General features: G+C 42.9%; 2 protein-coding genes across 2 annotated transcripts in view; one reads left to right on the top strand and one right to left on the bottom strand.

Moving 5' to 3' along the window:
- Positions 1–20,131, bottom strand: part of LOC102928204 (vomeronasal type-2 receptor 26-like) — a 144,767-nt gene extending 124,636 nt beyond the window's left edge. The window contains exons 1-3 of the mRNA XM_076561402.1: positions 19,985–20,131; positions 18,872–19,051; positions 17,867–18,022 (exon numbers count right to left, since the gene is read on the bottom strand). The gene's annotated coding sequence lies outside the window, so the exon portion shown is untranslated. The remainder of the gene's footprint in view (positions 1–17,866; positions 18,023–18,871; positions 19,052–19,984) is intronic.
- Positions 2,851–14,334, top strand: LOC121825456 (disks large homolog 5-like). Its single transcript, XM_042268399.2, has 7 exons — positions 2,851–3,021; positions 4,992–5,151; positions 6,662–6,793; positions 8,264–8,447; positions 12,209–12,324; positions 13,283–13,377; positions 13,545–14,334. Exons 2-7 carry the CDS (start codon positions 5,048–5,050, stop codon positions 13,712–13,714), a joined length of 801 nt encoding a protein of 266 aa, XP_042124333.2. The 5' UTR covers positions 2,851–3,021; positions 4,992–5,047; the 3' UTR covers positions 13,715–14,334.
- Positions 20,132–20,904: the final 773 nt, after the last annotated feature.

The raw sequence follows: 20,904 nt of genomic DNA, 5'->3' as shown, positions 1-20,904 counted from the left end.
AGATTAAGTGAAGTTCAAAATGTTGCTATTCATGTACATTTAAAATACCTGACTTTTAGTTGTAAATTTTCATATTCACTTAATATTACATGAAAATATGCACATTTGAGGATTACCTCTTAAGCAAAGGATAGTCTATGTATTGACAATTAATTTTGAATAAAAACAATCTTGAAAAAGAATCTCAGGTCTAAGAATTTGTTGGGGGTGCTTGATCCTTAGGAAGAGGTGTGCTGTGAAAGTTTGTACTAGGTGAGTGTTCATGCTTTTCTCTTGTTAATTTCTGTTTTGTTCTGGAGTCTCTATAAAGGAAACTAAGATAGGTTGAACCAAAAGATAGGTAGAACCAAATGATAACATTCTCCATTTAAAAAAAAGTGCTCTCCTCTACAAAACATCTTCTATTAGCACCACCAAAATATTGTTTCCTTATGCCTTCTAAGGATATCTTGCAGGTTTGTTAATTTGAATATAAGAAGCTCCCATAAGCTCACAGGGAGTGGCACTATTCGGAGGTGTGGCTTTGTTGGAGAGAGTGTGGCCTTGTTGGAGGATGTATGTCACTGTGGGGAGGCAGTTGTTGAGATCTCTTATTCTCATGCCATGCCTAGTGTCTCAGAGCCCTTTTTGTTGCCTGTGGGATCAAGATGGAGCTCCTTCTCTAGCACCATATCTACCTGCATGCCTCCATGTCCTGCCATGTTCATATTGGACTACACCTCTGAAACTGTAAGCCACTGATTCAATGTTTTCTTCTATAATTGTTGCTGTGGTCATTGTGTCCCTTCACAGCAATAGAAACCCTAACTAAGACAGTATGTATCCAACATAATCACAGAGAAAAATGGACTCAAAAAAGAATTTTACTTTTGGACCACCCTTTGGGCATGGATCCCTTACATAAACCAGCTCAGATGCAGAATATCTTGTAAGGGTTTATATATTTAGATGTATTTGTTACAAATGCTTTTAGACCTGTATCCTCTATGTAGACATACATCACTGCAGAGCAAGCCCAGGTCAATCAATTCACCTTGCTAAGTGGAAATCTGGGACATCCATGTGTCATGCAGTGGGGAAGAGCTGATCTGTTGTTCTACACTGAGTAGCAGCGTGCAGAGTCAGAAATACCTTTCTCTTTGTGTTCAGTCTTTCTGTCTCCTATTACTTCAGACGTGATCTTTCACCCATTTAACTAGAACTTTCCCAACACATGCAGACAGCCCACCCCCACCATCTCCTTCCCATGCTACTCACCCTAGTTACCTCTGTGTCTCCAAAGCCTAGTGTAATAAATGTTTCCTAGTCTACACAGAAACATAAACTAGTACATGAAGAAATTAACAACTCGACTTTTAGGCAACTAGAAGCTGTTTTAGATAGAGACAGTAGTGGCCACTACCATCATGGAGAATGATACCTCATGACTTATATATATTGAACACTGCATTATTCAGGGGAGAAAAACAATTAAATACAGAAAAAAAATAAAATATAGGATTAATATTAAACTACTGAAATGATATGCAGGTATAGAAAAAAGCATCGAAGGAAGTTTTGATATTCATTTCTATATACTAATAGCAAAGTTTATTCCTCATATTTCTGCTTCTTGAAAGTTACATGTTACATATTTTATAAGCCAAATGCAGTGCCTCAGTTGTGATTAAAAAATAATGCCTTGCAAAAAAAATATAATAGGCACTCAGAGTTGAAGGCAGCAAAAAGCCAACACAGCAATCCGGGCACTCGGAAAGTTCTGCTGCCTCCTTGGCTGATGTCTGGGAGCTGGGATTTCAGTTTATCTTTATATTTATATACACATGTATATGCAGTTAGATGTGGTTGTACACAATATGTATACCATATAGACACTTAGAAAATCATGAACATAACTATACTCATAGCCATGCATACCATACACATACATGCCAATACAACAAAGTTTGTTTCTTTTTGATTTTTTGTTATGCCAATTTATTGTACATTTAATTCAATTTCAAAGTATATTTGTGTGTGTGTGTGTGTGTGTGTGTGTGTGTGTATGTTCACATGCAATTGCGTAGATAAACACATGATCTTAAATGTATGAATGTGGGCACATATTTGTGTGTTGTATGGCAACAAGCATATGTGTATTGTGGCACAATATGATGGTGCCCTCATCCTTTATGATGGGCTAGTTGCACTATTACAGTGAGGTGGGGCATGCTTGATCATGATTCATTATGTGCATGGTTACAAATACTTGCCATCATTTAAGAGAATTGGTTAAAAATTATTATTGGTTAAGGTAATAAGAAACTGGATCAAATTTCAAGCAGAGGATAACTCAATGAATTAAATAGAAAAAAAGGCATTTTAAGATGTAATATGTTTATAAAAATTTAAAGGCTTAAGTATGTCATGAAAGATTGAATACATTCTGTATTCAACCTGGGGAAGTAGTTTAAGATATAAAAATATGGAACATTAAAGCTAAATAAGATTTGAATACAAATAAAGTTTATATGGGGTCTAAGACATAATGGTTTAAGGTATGGGAATATAAAAAGAATATTTTGGGAAAAAGGAAAATATATGAAATGCAACTTCACTTAGGTAAAGTCTCTAATGAAGCAGAAGGCTAGATTTCTGACTTTGGAAGGAGGATCTACCTAAAGGCTTCCATTGTGACCACAAGGCTCATGGAAATGGCACCTTGGTTTCAAGTCACTTTTGGGTGAGGTATGAAGCAGGGATGAAATAGCTAGACCATGTGACATCAGCACATGGACATTCCAATGTCTCCTGGAGAGCCCTGGCATTCCATGTGATGTCACCAGTGTTGTGGCAACGCCAACTGTCACTGGGGCATTGGTGCAGTGTCTCGTGTTTCACCTACAGACATGCTGACTAGACTGAACAGGATCCTTGGGAGATAGGATGGCGAGCACAGGGAGATCAGAGGGAGGCAGGAGGAAGATGGCCTTCAGTCTCCATGTCATACATCAAGAAACAAATGGTTCTGGAGAAAGCACAGTGAGTACTGGGAAAGGGATGAGGAGCTTCCTGAAGGAGGAAGGCTTCAGCTGATCCTTTCAGGAGTGGGGCTCAGGAGGGCAGAGTTTCTGAGAAGCAATGGGCCTATCCTGGTCCTCTGAGTTCTTCAAGATCAGACCCAGAGTTGAGGATTTTCCATGGTTAGTTTGGCAGAGAGCCAGGGATGGTCAAGGCTGAAGCTGCTCTGTTGATGGCCCTCTGCTTTCACTCTGAGTGGGAAGGAAGCACAGAGGGACTAAAGAGCTTTCAGTTCCAGCCCTGCACTTCACCCACACTGGATTTCTTTTGCTGTGTGTCACTAATAACAGGGAGAGTAAAGTCCCCTGGCCAGAGCTAGAGAGTCTCACATTTTAAATAACAACCACTGGCAGGGCAGGAGCCACCAAGTATTGCCACATGTCAGTGGCCTGTAAGGTTTCTGAGTTCCTGCCCTCTCACTAGCCAGTCCTCATTCCTCTACCTTGAGTATAGGACTGGGACATGACTCTTCCTGTAAGTATTTGTTCTTGGTGACTGAAAGCTCACCTAGAGATGCCCAGTCCTTAGGTATTTTCAGTCATACCTTTCAATGGCTGATAACACCTCTGCTAACATCATGATGGTTGGAATGTATTCTGCTGGAGGTTTTGGCAAAAGTTCCATCATTTCCTATGTGACTCATCATTGTTCCGACAGGAACCACATAATCCTTCACCATTCCCATACATTGTAGCAGCCCTGTGGATCTTCTCTAATGTGCTTGTTCACTTCATGGAACTGATCTTCCTTCCCCATTGTCCTGAGCTAATTTCTTAGCATCCTTAATTTCTCATCTTATTAGCTGGCGATCATCAGGATGAACAGCCATTCCTGGGTGGTGTGTGGAAAATGAGTCTTGCAATCCACACATGATGAACAATTGAATTGAAATGAACTAGATTCTAATGAATCAGAGAGATCTCGGGATTAGAAGGAGGAGGTGCTGAAGGCCTTCCCCTGTGTCTCAGGAAAGGCTCCTGGAAAGGGAAGCTTGGCTTTTGGTGAATTGTGGAAGAGCTTTTTCTCAGATAGGTAATGACCATTGGCAATGGCCCTAACAGTCCATTCTTTGGAAATTCTATTGTACCCTGGAGAGCCTGTGGCATTTCCTGTGAAATCACCGGTGTTGTGGCAATGCCAGATGCCACTGAGACATTCACTAAGTGTTTATAGAGTTCACCAATTGACATATTGACAAGACTGAGCACACTGATTGGCAGAGAAAGCCCTAGTTTCCTAAGAAGGAGGTAATGCTAGAAATTGAATTTCTAGTAATGTGGTCCAGTAGCTGTGATCATGAAGCAATGGGCCTATGCTGCTTGTCCGGGTTCCTAAAGAGCAGATCCAAGGTGGAGGATTCCTGATGGTTAGTTGGCAGAGGGCCAGGATTGGTCAAGGCTGAAGCTGCTGTGCAGGAACCTCCTTCAGTTCATTCTGCATGGCAAAAAATGCAACAGGAGGCCCAGAACCACTAATGCGGTATCAGAATGGGATGTTGTTGCACTTTATAGCTGATGTAACTATGAAGGAGGGAAACTTTCCATCCATGTACCCAGGTCTGAAACATTCAGTTCATTTTAGTCGTAGACACAGGTTATCAGGGCTGGGAGGTGAAAACCACTAGGTACCCCTGGACATTTTTGCATCATATCAGGTATGAGATGACAATTTCAAAACAACATGGCCGGCCTTGCTTATGTCTTTCAGGACCAGGGGGGCTGGTAAGGGCTGAGGCATATTTCTAGCCATAGTGATTGGAGAGAGACACATGGCTTATGAGGCCCAGCTTAAGGAGAGCTGTTCTGATCTTTAAGGACTTCACTGGGTTGCATGCTTTTCCTCTTCCTCAGGCTGCCTCTTGGGACTCCACATGATCTTCTTGGCTTATGCCATTTATCTGTACAAATTCACATGTGTTTGTGTACCTACAGGGACTGCTAGGAAGGCATCATCCACACCCTTCTTCCTCACAGAGCAGGAGCAGCAAATGAAGCAGGTGGAAAAACTGAAACTTCAGCTACAGATGATGACCAATGACAGGAATGAACTGCGTGAATTCCTGGCCCATTACAACAATGAGTTGAACAAGAGGTATTCATCATGCCCTGTTCTCTGGTGAATGTCTTGACCCTACTGTGTCAATTCCAGCAGTCCTTGGGTCTCTGGAAGCTGCACCTGCAGGGCGACCTGCACAAACAAATTTTCCTGAATGCATCTGAGAGTCAGAACTGAAGCCTGTAGGAGTGAGATGGGACACAGGCTGTTCTGATTCCTCCTAATGAAAACCAGAGCCTGTGGCCTGAAACACAATCCACAGAGAGGGGCATTAGGGTGTAAGACCACAACATGCATTTCAAGAGGCCTTGAAAGGTATTGGCTTGTAGGAAATGCTGGGTCTCTGAGTTTAACCTGAGTCTCTGTATTTGACAAGATATTTTTGCTTGTTGCTCTGGGAGCAGCTTGAAGGGCCTGGTGGTCCTACTTGGTCCTTCTGTGTGTGACTGGAAGGCTTGGTGTCCATCCCTGCTCCTCTCTGGTCTTCTTCCTTATACTGTGAGACAATGCCACCTACCTACATTTCTTGACATCCTAATTGTGTATGGGTTCGTGTGCCTGTGAATTGCTCTCTAAGGGGCCCAAACATCACAATCATGGCAGTGTCAAGTTTTGCCCTTTTCCCTTCCCTCTCCCTTGATAAACCATTAGATTACATTCCTAAATTTAGTTCCCAAAGTTCATTCCCTTTTGTGGACACTGACTCATTCTTGAAACTAAATACCAAAGTCCAACAATCAAAATTCATTACCCGCCTACACTTGCCAACCTGTCCAATCAGATCTCAGAAACTCACCATAGCATAGACTCAAACTTTCTATTTCAAATCCCACTGCTGAAAAAAAGCCTGCTGAATGTTGTCTGCCTTTGCCTGATCCAGAGGCAGGCTGCCAATGCCATGCTTACCCTGCGGGGAAATGCATCTCTTTGTGCTGACGATTTGGTGTCTCAGTGCATTCTGTACTGTCTCTGAGAGGCTCCCTTACAGTGTGTGTCCCTTCAGATCGTGTGAGTTGGAGATTGATAGTAGGCCTGAGGATTTGCCTGTTTCAAAGATTTCAGGTGATATAAGTGCTGAGACCAGGGAGCTCCACTTTGAGCATCACTGTTCTCAGTCTTTGTGCTCACCCTGGTGCCTCGTTGGAATACCCCTGGGAGTTTTATAAAGCCATCCACATGGAGTGCCTACTCAAGCCAATACTGACTATGAGTTCTGGATATCCTTGTAAGGACAAACCATTTCTATTCTAACAACAGTGGAAATGTCATTGCAGATTTCATGTAGGTCCATGCCTGTGGGCCTACATAGAGAGCTAGTGTACTCCTCCAGGCCTACTGAGGGAGCTCATGTAGGTCTGTCTCCCTCACTATTTACACCCAGCCTTTTCTGGCCCTGGGGCAGGGTAGAAAGTCTATTGCATATCAGGAGTTCCCAGTACATAGGATTCAGGGTGTGACATCCAGTGGGCTAAGGTAGTGCAAAATACATCCTTAATTCATGGGGTCCCTGAGGCCTGTGTTCACAGGGTTCTTTGCCCTACAACAGGCTGAATTCTGATCATGAGATGCAGAACACAGAGCATAAGATGGATATGGCAGATGTGAAGAAATTACCCAAGGAAATTAGTGAGGCCTTGTACAAGTGTACAGAGCTGAGTGAGAAGACCAAAATCTACCGGTGAGTGCCTGTCTGGGTCGACTCCAGAACTTGGTAAGGACGGCTTCTTGTTGTCTGAAGTTTCTCCAGTCCTGCCTGACCTGCTGTCAGGAGGAATCTGTCCCACGTGCCTCCTGCATCCAAATGACCGAAATAAACACACAGAGGAACACATTACTTACAAACTGTATGGCCAATGGCTTAAATTTCAGGCTAGCTAGCTCTTTCATCTTAAATTAACCCAATTCTATTATTCTGTGTTTTCCCACATGGCAGCTGCATTGCCAGGCTGCTGGCATGTTGCTCCTTGGGTTGTGCCTGGCATTTCCTCCACCTCTGCCTTTCTTCTCTGTCTCTCCTGGATTTTCCTGCCTGGCTCCTTCCTGCTGTGCCATAGGCCAAAGCAGCTTATTTATTAACCAATGTGTAACCTAGAGTTTTCCTGCCTCGCCCACAGTCAGGACAAATCTTTGTTACCGGCCAGTCCCACAGCCGCTCAGACACAACCAAGAAAACACAGAGACTTATATTGCTTACAAATTGTATGGCCATGGCAGGCTTCTTGTTAACTGTTCTTATAGCTCAAATTAATCAATTTAATCAATTTCCATAAATTTATACCTTGCCACGTGGCTTATGACTTATTGGCATCTTCACATGCTGCTTGTCATGGTGGCGGCCTGCAGTGACTCCTTCTGCCTTCCTGTTCTTTCTCTTCTCCTCTCTGTTAGTCCTGCCTATTCTTCCTGCCTAGCCACTGACCAATCAGTGTTTTATTAATTGACCAATCAGAGTAATTTGACATACAGGCTATCCCACAGCACCAATGAGAGCAATATATATTCACAGCATACAGAAAGACATCCCACAGCATCTTCTTCCCTTCTCTACCTTTGAACCAAAGTGAGGGCTGAGGTTCTAGTCTGTTTACCTCTTAGCAAGCAGCCTGCCTTATAGCTCATGGATTTGTTCCTCCTAGACTGAGTTCTCCTAAGTGTGAAGAGTCAAACAGCCCCTTCCAACTTTTCCTGGTCAGCTTCTGGAACTTCTAGTCAGAAAATATAGTTTGCACCATAGTTTATGTGGCTCTGGAATGAGCTTACAGAGCTGGTTTCCATGGGACACACAGATGGAATGTATTCCAGATGGGTCTTCTGTCTCCCTCAGAGCATGGTTTTCCTCTACCTGCTCATGTTTTCCCAATACCATGAACAGTTAAACACCAGGGTGTGTGTGCGGGAGGTAGGAGATCCAGTCTTCATAGGTACATGGATCCCTTTTGCTGTCAGGGTCTTCAGAAGTAGTGTAAATCTTTCTGGAATTTGGCTATTCTCTGGCTTTGGCCTGCACCTGAGTGATGCTGCCATGGCTAATGAGGGCTCCAGCCCAGGGCTGTTGGGGATGGGGACATGGGACCTTGCAGGAATCATGGTATTGGGAGGCAGGAGTGCCAGATGGAATCGGAGCACATCATTTCTTGTGATATTTCAGCACCCTCTACAGTCAGCACCTGAGTGAACAGACTCAGCTGAAGGAAAAAGTGAGAATCTTGCTAGAGGACAAGAAAAAGCTGCAGGGGGAGCAGATTTTACTACAAGAGTCCTGTGAGGAGGCAAAGAGGCTCTGTGAGGAGGCCCATGAGAAGATGTATAACCTCTGGACAAGGCAGCTGCAGGTAGGTTGAAGCAGCAGGGCCCACCTGGCCACCAGTCTGACCATACACACACATATGCACACACCCATGTAAGCATCTACTCACTTATCCAACTGACCCATCCCATCCAATAGTTCACTTCTGTGATCATTCACAAGTCTTTCTGGGGAGTTATCTTCTTAAAGCAAGCAAACCATACTGCTCTGCTGGAAACCACAGCTCATTGAGGGAGACGGTTATTCACATACCACTCACCTGTATGTCAGTATGGGAGGAGCCATGCTATGATGGAGCCACAGAGTCAGGTCAAGGGTCTTTGTCTCATTTGCTTGGCAGGGTTCATGTGAGATCAGAGGTAGAAACAGCATGGAAGGAGGAATGCCCCCTGAAAAAGCCACATGACTGGGGCTCATAGACATCTTTTTGGGTGTCATGTGGCATTTTACCCTCTTGTTCCCAGACTGCCATGGTGTTCTCTTTACTTGGCCAAGCTCTTGATTCACAATTCAAGAAACTAAATTAACAGTTTGTCACTACTATTTGCTGTGAGTGGCATTGGCCAGTTCTCCCATCCTGGATCTTACATTCAGAAGCTCACTGGATGACCAGGGATGTGGCAAGGGCATAAAACAGGCGGGGATCACGGTGGCAGATTTGAGCCAACTGCATCAACATAGCCTGCAGAAACACAGCATGCTTCCCCAGGCATTTTTAGTCCAAAATGATGCAGAATTGTGGGACTCAGCTATAACAGCTAGTGTGAGGAGTATTAATCCAACTGGTAATGTCATCCTCATTCTGTGTGATGTCCTCCTCACTGTGTTATGATCACTGATGATTTGAGGGGTGTGTGTCTGTGTATGAGTGAGCCTGTCTGAGGGTGCATACATCTGTAGATGTTTTAGAAGGTCTGATGATGATATCGAGTGTCCTCTGTTGCTTTCTCCCTTATTCCCTTCAGCCCGGGTCTCTCACTGAACCTGAAAATTTCTGTTCTGGCTAAGCTGGATAGCCACAGATCTTTGGATCTTCTGTCTCCTCACAGTAGAGCATCCTGTGTTTTTCCATCTCATCTCGTTGCTAAATGGTTCATTTGGTCAGAAAGAGAACGGATTAGTTGGTTTATCTTAATTTTTAAACATTTTTATTACTTTGGAATTCATACGTTTTTGTAATAAATAACAAAAATCAAACAATGGAGCTACTTTAAAAATAAAAAGTAGACTTCTTTTCTTTCACAGCATAAAGGTAAATTCCAAGGAAAGGCCTGGTTTGTCTACTGGCTTCACAGCATGGAACCTGACATTTTGATGCTCACTCTATCATGTACTTGTCTGTGTCTATGGACAGATTCCAACTGATAGTTGGGTGGCATGCTGCATTTTACAAAAGTGCTGTGGATGACCTAAGTAGCCTTCTACTGACTGACCTGGGGCTGTTTTCATATAATGTGCACTGTAATCTGGTCAAAAGTTGTTGGGTAATGACAATGGGTGACTTCTAGTCTCTGGTGCTGTCAATGTCTTCTGTGGAGGAGTCTAGGTAAGTTTAGTGAAGAGACTATGATGGGTCAACTTGTATCTATCGGGAGGCTTCATGTCCCACCCTTTTCTCCAGTACTTGGTTTTGTGTGGTCCAATTCAGTTGGGCAGAGGTTGTTACTTCTCTGTACAGTCAATGAGTCTGGTGATAAGAACTTCCCTGGAAGGGAAATTAGTTCAGGCCAGGGCAGAAGAGCGTGGCTGGGTCTAAGAGGCTTGTAGACTACAGGGAGGACCCACTACCTTCCCTGGATTAGAAAAGGTGCTGCAACATTCTAGTCTTCTTCCTTGCCTTTCTGGATTCAAGAAAGGTGTGTGTTTGATTTGTTTTTATGTGTGTGTTTCGGGAATGAGAATGTGTGTTTGAGCCTCTAAGTGAATGTTCACTCTCTCACTGAACAGTGGAACATCTTTAAGAATGATGGAGATGGATTTCAATGAGAAAGTACTGTGCCTAATCTGGTTAGTACCACTTTGCCTAAGTCAAAGGACAGATGGAGCTGCCCATCACTCTGCATGTCCACACAGCTAACTACACATGCAAGGCCACACAATTGATGCAAATTAAAAGTTTTTCAGGTATTTGTAGAGGCAAAATTATTTCTCTGCAAAGAAATCCTCTGGAGAAAAACAAAGTAATGGGGTCCATGACAGTGAGAACGAGGCTACTGAGAGGGAGGAAAGGCTACCTGAGGTTTTGTGTCCTTCTCTGTTCTGGGTGAAAGGAGGCTGACCACTAATGACTTCCCTGAATCCTGTTTTGTTTTTCTCCCCATCGCCTGCTGCCATTTTCCTTTCACCTTTGCATAACCTTGGTTCAGCTAGCCTGTTCCTAGGAGCTTGGCCTGGACTTTTTTCTCAGAAAAATTCTGAACTGCAGAGGGGCTTGTGGCTGCACCCCAGCCGAGCAGAAGTCCCACAGATATGCTGAGGTGTGAGATGAGGCTGTCTCAGGGCACTGCTTAGGCTCACCATACTCTCAAATACCCACTCCATGTTGTGTCTGCAGCACTCAGAATCTGCTTTTATTCCAGACTTCTTCATCCTGAGTTAAAAATCTGCCTGATTGAGAGTTGGAGAAATGAGATCTCTCAGACATTGCTAGTAGTGTAAAATGGTGCAGCCCTGTGAGAAGCTATGTACAATTATTCAGAAAGTGGAACTGCAGTCTTCGGGTGGAGCATTGATTCCAGAATGAAAAGTGGTGTCCACAGAGATTAGGGGACAACAGGGATTCAGCAGGACTCATCAGAACAGCCCAACTAGCAACTATTGAGATACCCACCATTGATGAGTACAAACATACAATGTGGTCCATGGGATATTGTTAAGTTTGGAATAATATATGCAATTATTTGGCTGTGAGTTAGTCAACATTCTGTTACTCAAAGAAATCTCTGACACAATCTTCTTATTTGAAGGAAAGGTTAATATAGATTACTGATTGTAGTGATTTTCTAGTTTTCTGAGCTCATTCCTTTGGGCCTAAATTGAGGCAACCTGTGGTATAGAGAGCTTCTTCAGGAGGAACCTGCCCTCCTTGGAGGCACTGGGAAGCACTGAGTGAGAGCAAGGGGCTGGTCCACTGCAATCCAGTGGTCCTGTGCTGGGGAACTAAGCCTTCAATGCACAGACTGGGGAACTTGCTAGGAGAGCTTAGATTATGGATCAAGGAACCCTGGTGTTCACCTCTGTGTGTACAGGATTTCAAGGCAAGCTCCACATTGACTTATCTGCCCACTGAGTTCTTCTCCCATATCAACAGGCATGCACTTGTTATACAGACACACAGGCAGGCTGAACACCTGCACATATAAACTAAAAATTAACTGAAAAATGATCAAAACCGAGTAAAAGTACACAATCTTCTCTACATCCTTGTGCTCAAAGCATCCTGTGTTTCTTGACTCTAGGCTGGAATATGAGTAGAGCAGATGTAGGTTAGTGAAAGATAACTTTCTTCTTCCTGGTATCTCAGACGATCTCTTCTTACTCTTATTAGTGTCATCTGGGAAACTAAGTGTGGATGAAATGTAGTGTGTTTACATATGTGCATCCATATACATGTGTGTGCTGGAGATAGATAGATAGATAGATAGATAGATAGATAGATAGATAGATAGATAGATAGATAGTAGATAGATAGATAGTAGATAGATAGATAGAATGTGTGTGTATGTGTGCATGTTTATGTACATGGTGAGGATGCCCTCCCCTAAAAAAAAATCTTCTAATGAACAGGAACATCAAAGACTTGAGGAAAATCTCCAGTCCCTGCTGAAGCAGAAGGAGCTGTTCACCTGGCAAAGGGACTTGGCAGTAAAGCTGCAGCATCACTTCACTGTGTCCCAGATGAGGTAGGAGCCCAGGCTTCCAGAACCAGGGGGATCCAAGTGGGTCCGCTGTACCTGGATCTCCGTGCTCTTTGAGTTTTGTCAATTGGCAAAGCTCCCAGCCACAGGCAGGGAGAGAACCCCTCAGAGTGTCGTTGCTGGCTCAGTCAACAAGAATTATGACCAGGAAACAATATGCTCTCTCCGTGGTCTCATGGGGACTGTGTCCCCTTCTTCTCTTCTGAGACCTCTAGTATGCTCTGAGTATCTTATCTCATAGATTAGATCTCCCCACGAATATTCCCATAGCAGCCAGAAACCTGGAAAGGAGGATCATTGATCATGAAGGAAAGTGTGTCCTCCTGCATCTTTTCCATCAGGAACATCACGTTTAGAGAGAAGTGTCCACCTTTTGCAGATTTGCATACAGCACACTCCTGCTGACTGCAGGCTCTCTGCAGTGTTTATCAGTTTCCCATGAGAAGATTTACTCTTGGTCATAAACAGAGTAGGAGCTGACAAGTTAACCCCATGCAGGGTTCTGAGCTGTAGGAATAACCAGAGCGTTTTCTGCACTGCTGTGTAGGCTCCACTGGAGGGTGGGCAGAGAGATTTCCAGGAAGTTCACATTCACCTGTATCTATTCAAGGCCAGCTACATCTTTCCTGAACTGTGCCTCAGACCTTGACATACTGATATTTCGCCCAAAATGGTGTTTTTGGACTGTTGGAGAAATATGCTGGGTTTTTTTTTTCTAATCCAGCAAAGTGTGTATTTTCCAGTTCAATTTCTAGCAGTTTTTAAAAGCTGAGAAAAAAATCCTGTCCAGTAGCTCTCTGTCCCTTTTCCCTTGGGGAAGCAGGGAATGAACTCAGCTGAAAGGTAATGCTCGATTGACTAGCTGAGTAGAGCTGGTGGGGGCTCAAAAGCTGACAGGGCAGGTCCCCACCAGGCTTGTGCCCCAGCTGCCTTCCTCCCCTAGGTTTGAAAACCTCCAGCAGGAACTGGAGCAGACCACAGCCCAGGAAGAGAGCCTCATGCAGAAAGAGCTGGTGGTGCAGAAACACTATGTTCCAGGCAAGTAAGCCACCATTGAGTCCCATCCCAGCAGCCAGGGTGTTCATGGGGTGTGTTTCCTTCCTTAACTTTTGTTTACTAGGGATGAATAGGCCCTGATTGTTTTTTACAGTGGCACAGCAAAACTGTTTCCAAATCCTATTTTCTTTACTGATTTTCCATGACAGCACATCTTCAGAAAACTGAGAAGGCTGGAAGAAGCCAGAGACACCTTGAAGGCATGACATTCTACACTCCAGGTTCAAGGCCTCCTCAGAAAATGCCACCTCTTTTTAGCTGTGAACTCACTAGTGAGGCACATATCAACCTACCATCAGGCGGTCCAGCCACAGTCTGATCCACATACATTGGCTCTATATTCCCAGAGAAAAGATTGTATCAGAAATAGTCTGAGATTCAGAGGACACAACACAAATTACTAAGAACACTGACATCCATCAGCTCGTGGCCCCAGTGAGGGCCAAAACAACATGGAAGAGGACATGTGGGTGAGCAAGAGTTCTTCTGTCAGCTTCCTATCAAGGGCTTTGACAAGCTGATTCCGTATGTGATGGAAATCTGGAAAGGAAGACTGTGTTAACATCACACTGCCATCCAGACAGACCACAACCAAAACGTAAGATTCTCTAGTGCAGTGCTGAAGCTGATGTCATGTCATGTGCTAGTGTTGCTGAAGATAATTCACTGCAGAGAGTAAGCTAGGTCCTCACCTCATTTGCTCTCCCATAATGAAATTCCAAAGGATCCTGAAATTTGCTTAATTTGTTTTGTTTATATGATGGGATATTTATGCTTTAGATTTTGGTTTTCTTCATTTTAGTTTAAGCTTTTGTTAATTTTTGTTATTGGGTTTTAATAGTTTGCTAAGGCTATACATTGTATATAATGACTACTGTTTTGAAAGACCCCATTGAGTATAATAAATGTTTTTATGAATAAAATCCAATTTTAGCTTCACTCTGAGACTCTTCTTTAGTCAGGTGAGGTTTCACACTGCTGTAAACCCTGAACTCACAGGCTTGGATGTATCTCAGCCAGTTCCAGGAATCTTGCTTGGGCTGCACAAGGATTTCTCAGCCAGAGGTCTTAGGGCTATACAGGGGGATGGCACCTTGTATGCAGATGGAATAGCCTACTCCATGGATACCCACTACATAACAGAAAAACTAGACATATTGTATCATTGACATCATATATTTAGCTGCCAGTAAAGTGTGGTACACTGTACACACATGTTCATGAAATCATCATGTACACCAAATTAAAGGGAAAAACAAGTATTTGCTCCAGGCCTCTCTGAAATAAGAATATTCATTAAAATTGTATAAATGAAATCAGAAAATGAAAAGCAATCTGCCTCTAGTTTTCCTGAAATATACCATGAATGATAACCGAGAAGAAGAGATAATTTCCTGCAAAACATGTTGGGATATTTTGTGGAGCTTTTCTTTATACTTAAGGGTGTTTGGCCACCATGTACATGCAATTCCCATAGAGGCCAGGTGAGGACAGATTTCACCTGGAATTTAAGTTAGAGAGGTTTGTTAGCTGTCCTGTGGGTCTTCTGAGACAGCAATGAGTGCTCTTCATGGATGAGCCATCTCTCCTGTCTCTGCAACTGACCTTGTCCTCCCAGCCATGTGTGCTGTCTTAGGTGGATTGGATCACTCCCAACCAAAAGATTCTTGAAACCTGTTGGGACAGGCATGCTAATTGTCTTAGGCTGCCACACATCCATGCAGGGCTCTCATCGGTTCAAGATCCTGCCCCAGTATCACTGACTGTCAGACTGGCACAGATTTGCTAGATCTCTTCTAGGTTGACAACACGTATTAAGACTGTCTGATGAAATGCAGAATTGAGAAGACTGTCCTGGGGTGCAGGTGGGGTGAGGAATCCCTCTTGATGGTCCAGATAAGCAATGTTGGGAGGAACTTCATGACTAGGTGGAGTGGGTGGAGCCTGCATCAGGGGCCACATGTCTCTGGTGCAGAGTGATTCTGTGCAAGACTAAAAACAGGAGAAGGTAGTTGATGCTGCTCTTTTACCACAGCAGATCTCAGATTATATTGAGAAAGTTCTTCCAGATGAGTGATTGACTCTTGTGAAGCTCCTCTGGAATAGATCTGACTCCTGACACTGAGAGTGATTCAGAGAGTTCATGTGTAAAGGAAGTTATCCCGTGGATCTCCAGACTGGAGCTGTCACATCAAGGGTAAAAATAACATTGTGTCCTCTGGTCTTCATCGGTGGGGCTGTGCCAGGTCTTGGCCCACAGAAGCTAAGACATCTGGTTTTTCATTCATCACTTATGCTAGAATCATTCCATCTCATATAATTACTTGTTTAATTAGATTACTGTGTGTTCCATTTGAGAAATTTCAGACTTGTGTTATTTTACTTTCTTGCCCAGAAGCTATAGAAGCCTACTAGGCCAGCATCAAAGCATCATCTAAAAAGCAGGTACAGGGAATGTGACCATGTGGAATTTATAAGTGAGATAAGGCTGCTGTCAGGCCCAAACTACTCTAAAAGTTCTATACCTGTCTGGTGCATTGGTCAGGGTTTTATGGGGTAACAAAATGAATTTCTATATATACAAAAGGCTATATTTTAGAATGACTTAGATGCTGTGGTCCAGCTAATTAAACATTGGCTGGCTATAATGGGAAAGTCCTTGAATCCAGGAGTTGCTCAGTCCACTATGCTTGATGTCTCATCCCATCAGCAGTATAGTCTGGAATCCCAAGGAAGTTGGCTCCAATGCCAGTGAAGGAATGGACTTGCTAGCAAGGTGAGAGCAAGCAGCTAAAGAGAAAAGCTCCCTTCCTCCATTTCGTTATATGGGCTTCCAGCACAAGGCCTGGCTGAGATTACAGTTGGGGTTTTGGGGCTCAAAACATCTGAGTTATAGGTGTTTCTTTCCTCGTCAATATCCAGATTAAAAGAGTATCTCCATAATGCAAAGATCAGGACTAGATGTGGATCTTCTCTCTTCAAATTAAGCAAAAGTACCTCACAGGTGTGCCCCTCCATTTGGGTTTTTTAGTTAATTCCAGATGTAATAAATGTGACAAACTAAAATAGATATCACATTTGCACCCTTGTCACCTTCACACACAATTATATCTTTTTATGTCATGTCTAATTTCCAAATGTAATACAATAGCCATGTCTTAATATTGCCTAAATATGATATAATTATTGCAAGTACAACACAAAGACATTATGTATTAGACTAGCTCAAAATTATGTCTAACATGATTTAATTATCCCTTGTAGTTGAAGTTTTCCTCTGTCTACCCAGCTCCTGCAGCTGCTCAGACCCAAGTAAACACACAGAGACTTAAAAACTGTATGGCTGTGGAAGGCTTCTTATTATCTAGTTCTTTTATCTTAAATTAACCCATTTTTATTAATCTGTAAGTTGCCACGTGGCTTGTGGCTTACAGGTACTTTACATCTTACTTCTCATGGTGGCGGTGGCTTCTCCTGACTCAGCCTTCCACTCCCAGCATTCTCCTCTCTGCTTATCCTGCCTATACTATACTTCCTGCCTGGCTACTGTCCAATCAGCGTTTTATTTATCAATCACTCAGAGCAACACATTCACAGCATACAGAAAGTCATCCCCAGCAATCCCTTACAACTGCAAACACATTATAAAATTAATATAAGTGGCAAAGTCCCTGGAGGGACATTCTTTTAGTATCTCAAATTTAAATATGGTAACCATCAATATTCTCCCTCTTTTGGGATAAATTTGGTTTTATTTATTTGTTTATTTTTGTTTTTACATCCTAAACAAAATTTCCCCTATGTCCTCTCCTCTCAGTCCCTCCCCAACCCTCCAATCTTCCTGCTCCCCATCCATTCCTCCTACTTTTTTTCTCTTCAGAAATGGGCAGGCCTCCTGTGCATCTGCCTGCCATGTTATATCAAGTTGTGGTGAGACTAGGCATGACTTCTTACATTAAGGCTGGATGGAGCAATTCAGTAGGAGGAATGGAACCCAAAAGCAGGCATTAGAGACAAGCCCTGCTCCCACTGTTCGGAGTCTCACAAGAAGAACAAGTTATACAACTGTAAAATATATGGAGAGGGCCTAGGACAGTCCCATGCATGCTCCCTGGTTGGTGGTTCATTCTGTGAATCACTATGAGCCTAGGTTAGTTAGTTCTGTGGGATGCTTGTGGGGCTCCTGACCACACTAGCTCCTAGAAATATTTAATTGTTTATTCACAATTTTTTGTACATTTGTGTATTGCCTTTATGTATGCCTGTGGGAGAGTGTCAACTCTTCTGGTCCTGGAGTTACAAACAGTTGTGAGCTGCATGAGATTTTTTTCAATACTTTAAATATTAATTATATTATATAATTATATAGAAATCTTCTGATTGGTATTTAAAATAATAACATCTATCTATCTATTTTGTGATGAGGAAATAAATACATATGGTAGAGAGAGAATGAACATACAATACACACCATGCCATTCTGTCATTCTGTTCATATGGAGGTCAATGAACAAATTAGGAGGAGTCAGCTCTTTCCTTCCACCCAACTAGCCATCTCATTGGCACTTCCCTGGTACTTTTCATGATCGACTCGTGGCTTTCTGCCTTTGAGTGTTTTCTTGTGGTTCTGAAAGTTAGAGAATATTTTAATATTAAAGGGCATTGTGAAAAATTTGTGCAGAATTTTGTTTCAAATGAATGATACTGTTAATAAACATAACAGTCACTCAGAGTTGAAGGCAGGAAAGAGCTGACACATCAAGCCAGCCACTCGGAAAGTTCTGCTGCCTCCTTGGCTGGTGTCTGGGAGTTGGGATTTCAGTTTATCTTTATATTTATATACACATGTATATGCAGTTAGATATGGTTGTACATGTTAGGTATATCATATAGGTACTTATAAAATGTGCAAATAACTATACTCATAGTTCTGCATACAACATGAATACCATATACATGCATACCAATGCCACAAAGGTTGTTTGTTTCTTTTTAATTTCTTGTTATGCCAATTTATTGTACATCTAATTGAATTTCAAAGTATAATTCTGTGTGTGTGTCTGTCTGTCTGCATGCAAAGTTGTGGACACATGTTCTTAAATGTATGAATGTGGGCAAACAATTGTGTGTGTTTGGAAACAAGCATGTGTGTATCGTGGCACAACACTGATGGTGCCCTCGTCCTTTATGATGGAATATTTGCACTATTACAGTGGGGTGGGGCATGCTTGATCATGCTTCACTCTGTGCATGGAACTTTCATGCTTCTAGAGCACTGATGTTTTCTACCATGTTATTAACAATGTGTAGATGTTTCAGCATCTTTCTTAGATGGATATCTACAATCTATGTCACATGTTAAGTCCCTCAGATACCATTTGACACCAAGCACAGATAAGTTTTCAGTCTCTCCTTCCTCTTCCACTGCACATTTTATAGGAAATCACCCCCATCAAGTAAGTCTAACTATGCTTACTGGCCATCCAGAACTTGGTGGAGAACAGGAAATTGTGGGTTCCCAGGATCCAGTGATGCTGACAGGAAGACTTCCAGGTGGGCTGTTCCTCCTGCAACTGTTGCCACTGGCATCCAGCCTGAGACAGCAAAGAGGCATCCCTGTTGGGCAACTGTATAACTTCTCTTTCAGATTCTGCTGCTGCAAACAGGAAAAGTATTTCAAGCTCTGTGATTAGATAGCTGGTTTAATTGAGGCCACCCTTCCCTAAATCCTGTTTGGTTCTGAGGGTAGCACAATGCTTACACTTCATCTAGAAATCACAGTAAGAATCTCCCCAAAGTTTTTCTTTTATAACTGAGATTTGATTGGTTGAGGACCAGTAGAAAAAGATGTTAATTCGGTTTTGTTCTCTTTCTTTTTGCATGCCACAGTTCTTAAGTGTAGGTTTCCATCCACAATAAGATAGAGGAATGGAACACTGTGATACCTCAGATCTCTAAGATGCCTCCTTACCATTGTCCTTCAAATGTCATGTTAGGGCAGGAAAAAAGCATCCATGGAAAAGAAGAATAAAAAGGAAACCCAACAATAAAAGACCCTGAGTTAGAAGGATTGCTGGAAATCTGAGACCAGCCTTCAGGGATAAACTTTCAGGGAAGGAGAGAGGCATGAAGGCAAGGGACAGTGGGAGATTGGGAAGGGGTTTTTCAGAGGGAGATATGTCCATTGTTTTCTACTCCTAATCTCCACTTGTGTTTGTTAGAAAAGGTGACAACAGCTGAGGCAGATTCAGCACCCGTCCCAGGACTCCACATTCCAAATGGGACAGGATGAAGTGCTATTACACTGCTATCCAGTGAGTGACAGCCTCAGAAGTCATCAACTACCATGATGAGAGGAGGTAGGGAAAACCTCATGGCTTTTTGCTTTCTGGTCAATCCGACTTCAAGGTGTGTTTAATGATGGTGAAGGGACAGGCTGGAGGGCAAATTTCAAACAGCTCTGTTCCCCAACCCCCAGGTACTGCAGATGGCACAATATAAGCCCCATAATGAGAGACTCTTGATGATAAACTGAGTCTCAGAAATGATAGACCAATATTTGAACCATGTAATATGGACTGAGTCTGACCTTTCCCCAATGACCTTCCTCTTCTCAGCAGTGAAGTTCTGTAGTAGGAAATGATGATTAGATAGGAAGTTGTCCCCAAGCAATGATGAAAACTGAAGCCTTCAGGCACCTCCCCTAATTACCAGTCCAAAGACACCTGCATAGCTTCACCACCTTTGTGCTTCCCTGAGCAGAGTGTGGCCTGGCCTCTGTGACACTACACAAGGAATCATTGTCATGGATACATGTGTGCTCTTGACAGGTTGGCAGCTTACTCTATTAAAGTTGGCTGTGATTCACAACAATAATAACATGAGCAGGAATCAATTTCTGGTAAGTCAGTGCAGACATTCTTTGTGGGAAGTCCTGATCTCACATCAGTGAGTGGACATGACAAGGAGCTTTCTTGAAAGAGATCACGAAGTCATGGTTCATTGTTCCAGGGATTTTCAAGGTAGAAGACAAATGACATTTTGAGAAGTGTTTCCATAGCAAGGACCAGAGGAACAGCCTCATAGTGCATGCCATGAATGACATACAGGAGAGGACACCATGCCCACACTGCATAACAGGCCCCACGAAGATCTGTACAACCCTCATGTGCCTATCAAGGCAGCCTCTAAATCAATGGAGGACCAGCCTCTGTTGCTATATTAACTCCCTGTGATATGCCTTCATGGGAGCAGATCACGGAAGGAAAGGCAGCAGGGATCTTGTTAGGACGCTATTTTGTTATCTTTATTGAGAAGCAACAATTTTCCACATGAGCTCATGGTGCCTCTTTACCATGGCCACAGTCACTAATGCAACAGCAAGGACTCTCCCAAGCACCACTGTCTCTTCCCTACTTCCCCTTTCTTCTTGTGTAATATGTAGTTTATTTCATCTGGAGTCTGTGCTGTATGTTGGTATCTGTGCCCATTTCCCTTGGAAAGAGCAAA

This window comes from Peromyscus maniculatus, chromosome 23 (genome assembly GCF_049852395.1).
Source record: "Peromyscus maniculatus bairdii isolate BWxNUB_F1_BW_parent chromosome 23, HU_Pman_BW_mat_3.1, whole genome shotgun sequence".
NCBI classification, from domain to species: Eukaryota; Metazoa; Chordata; class Mammalia; order Rodentia; family Cricetidae; genus Peromyscus; species Peromyscus maniculatus.
This window is presented reverse-complemented; position numbering and strand designations above follow the sequence as displayed.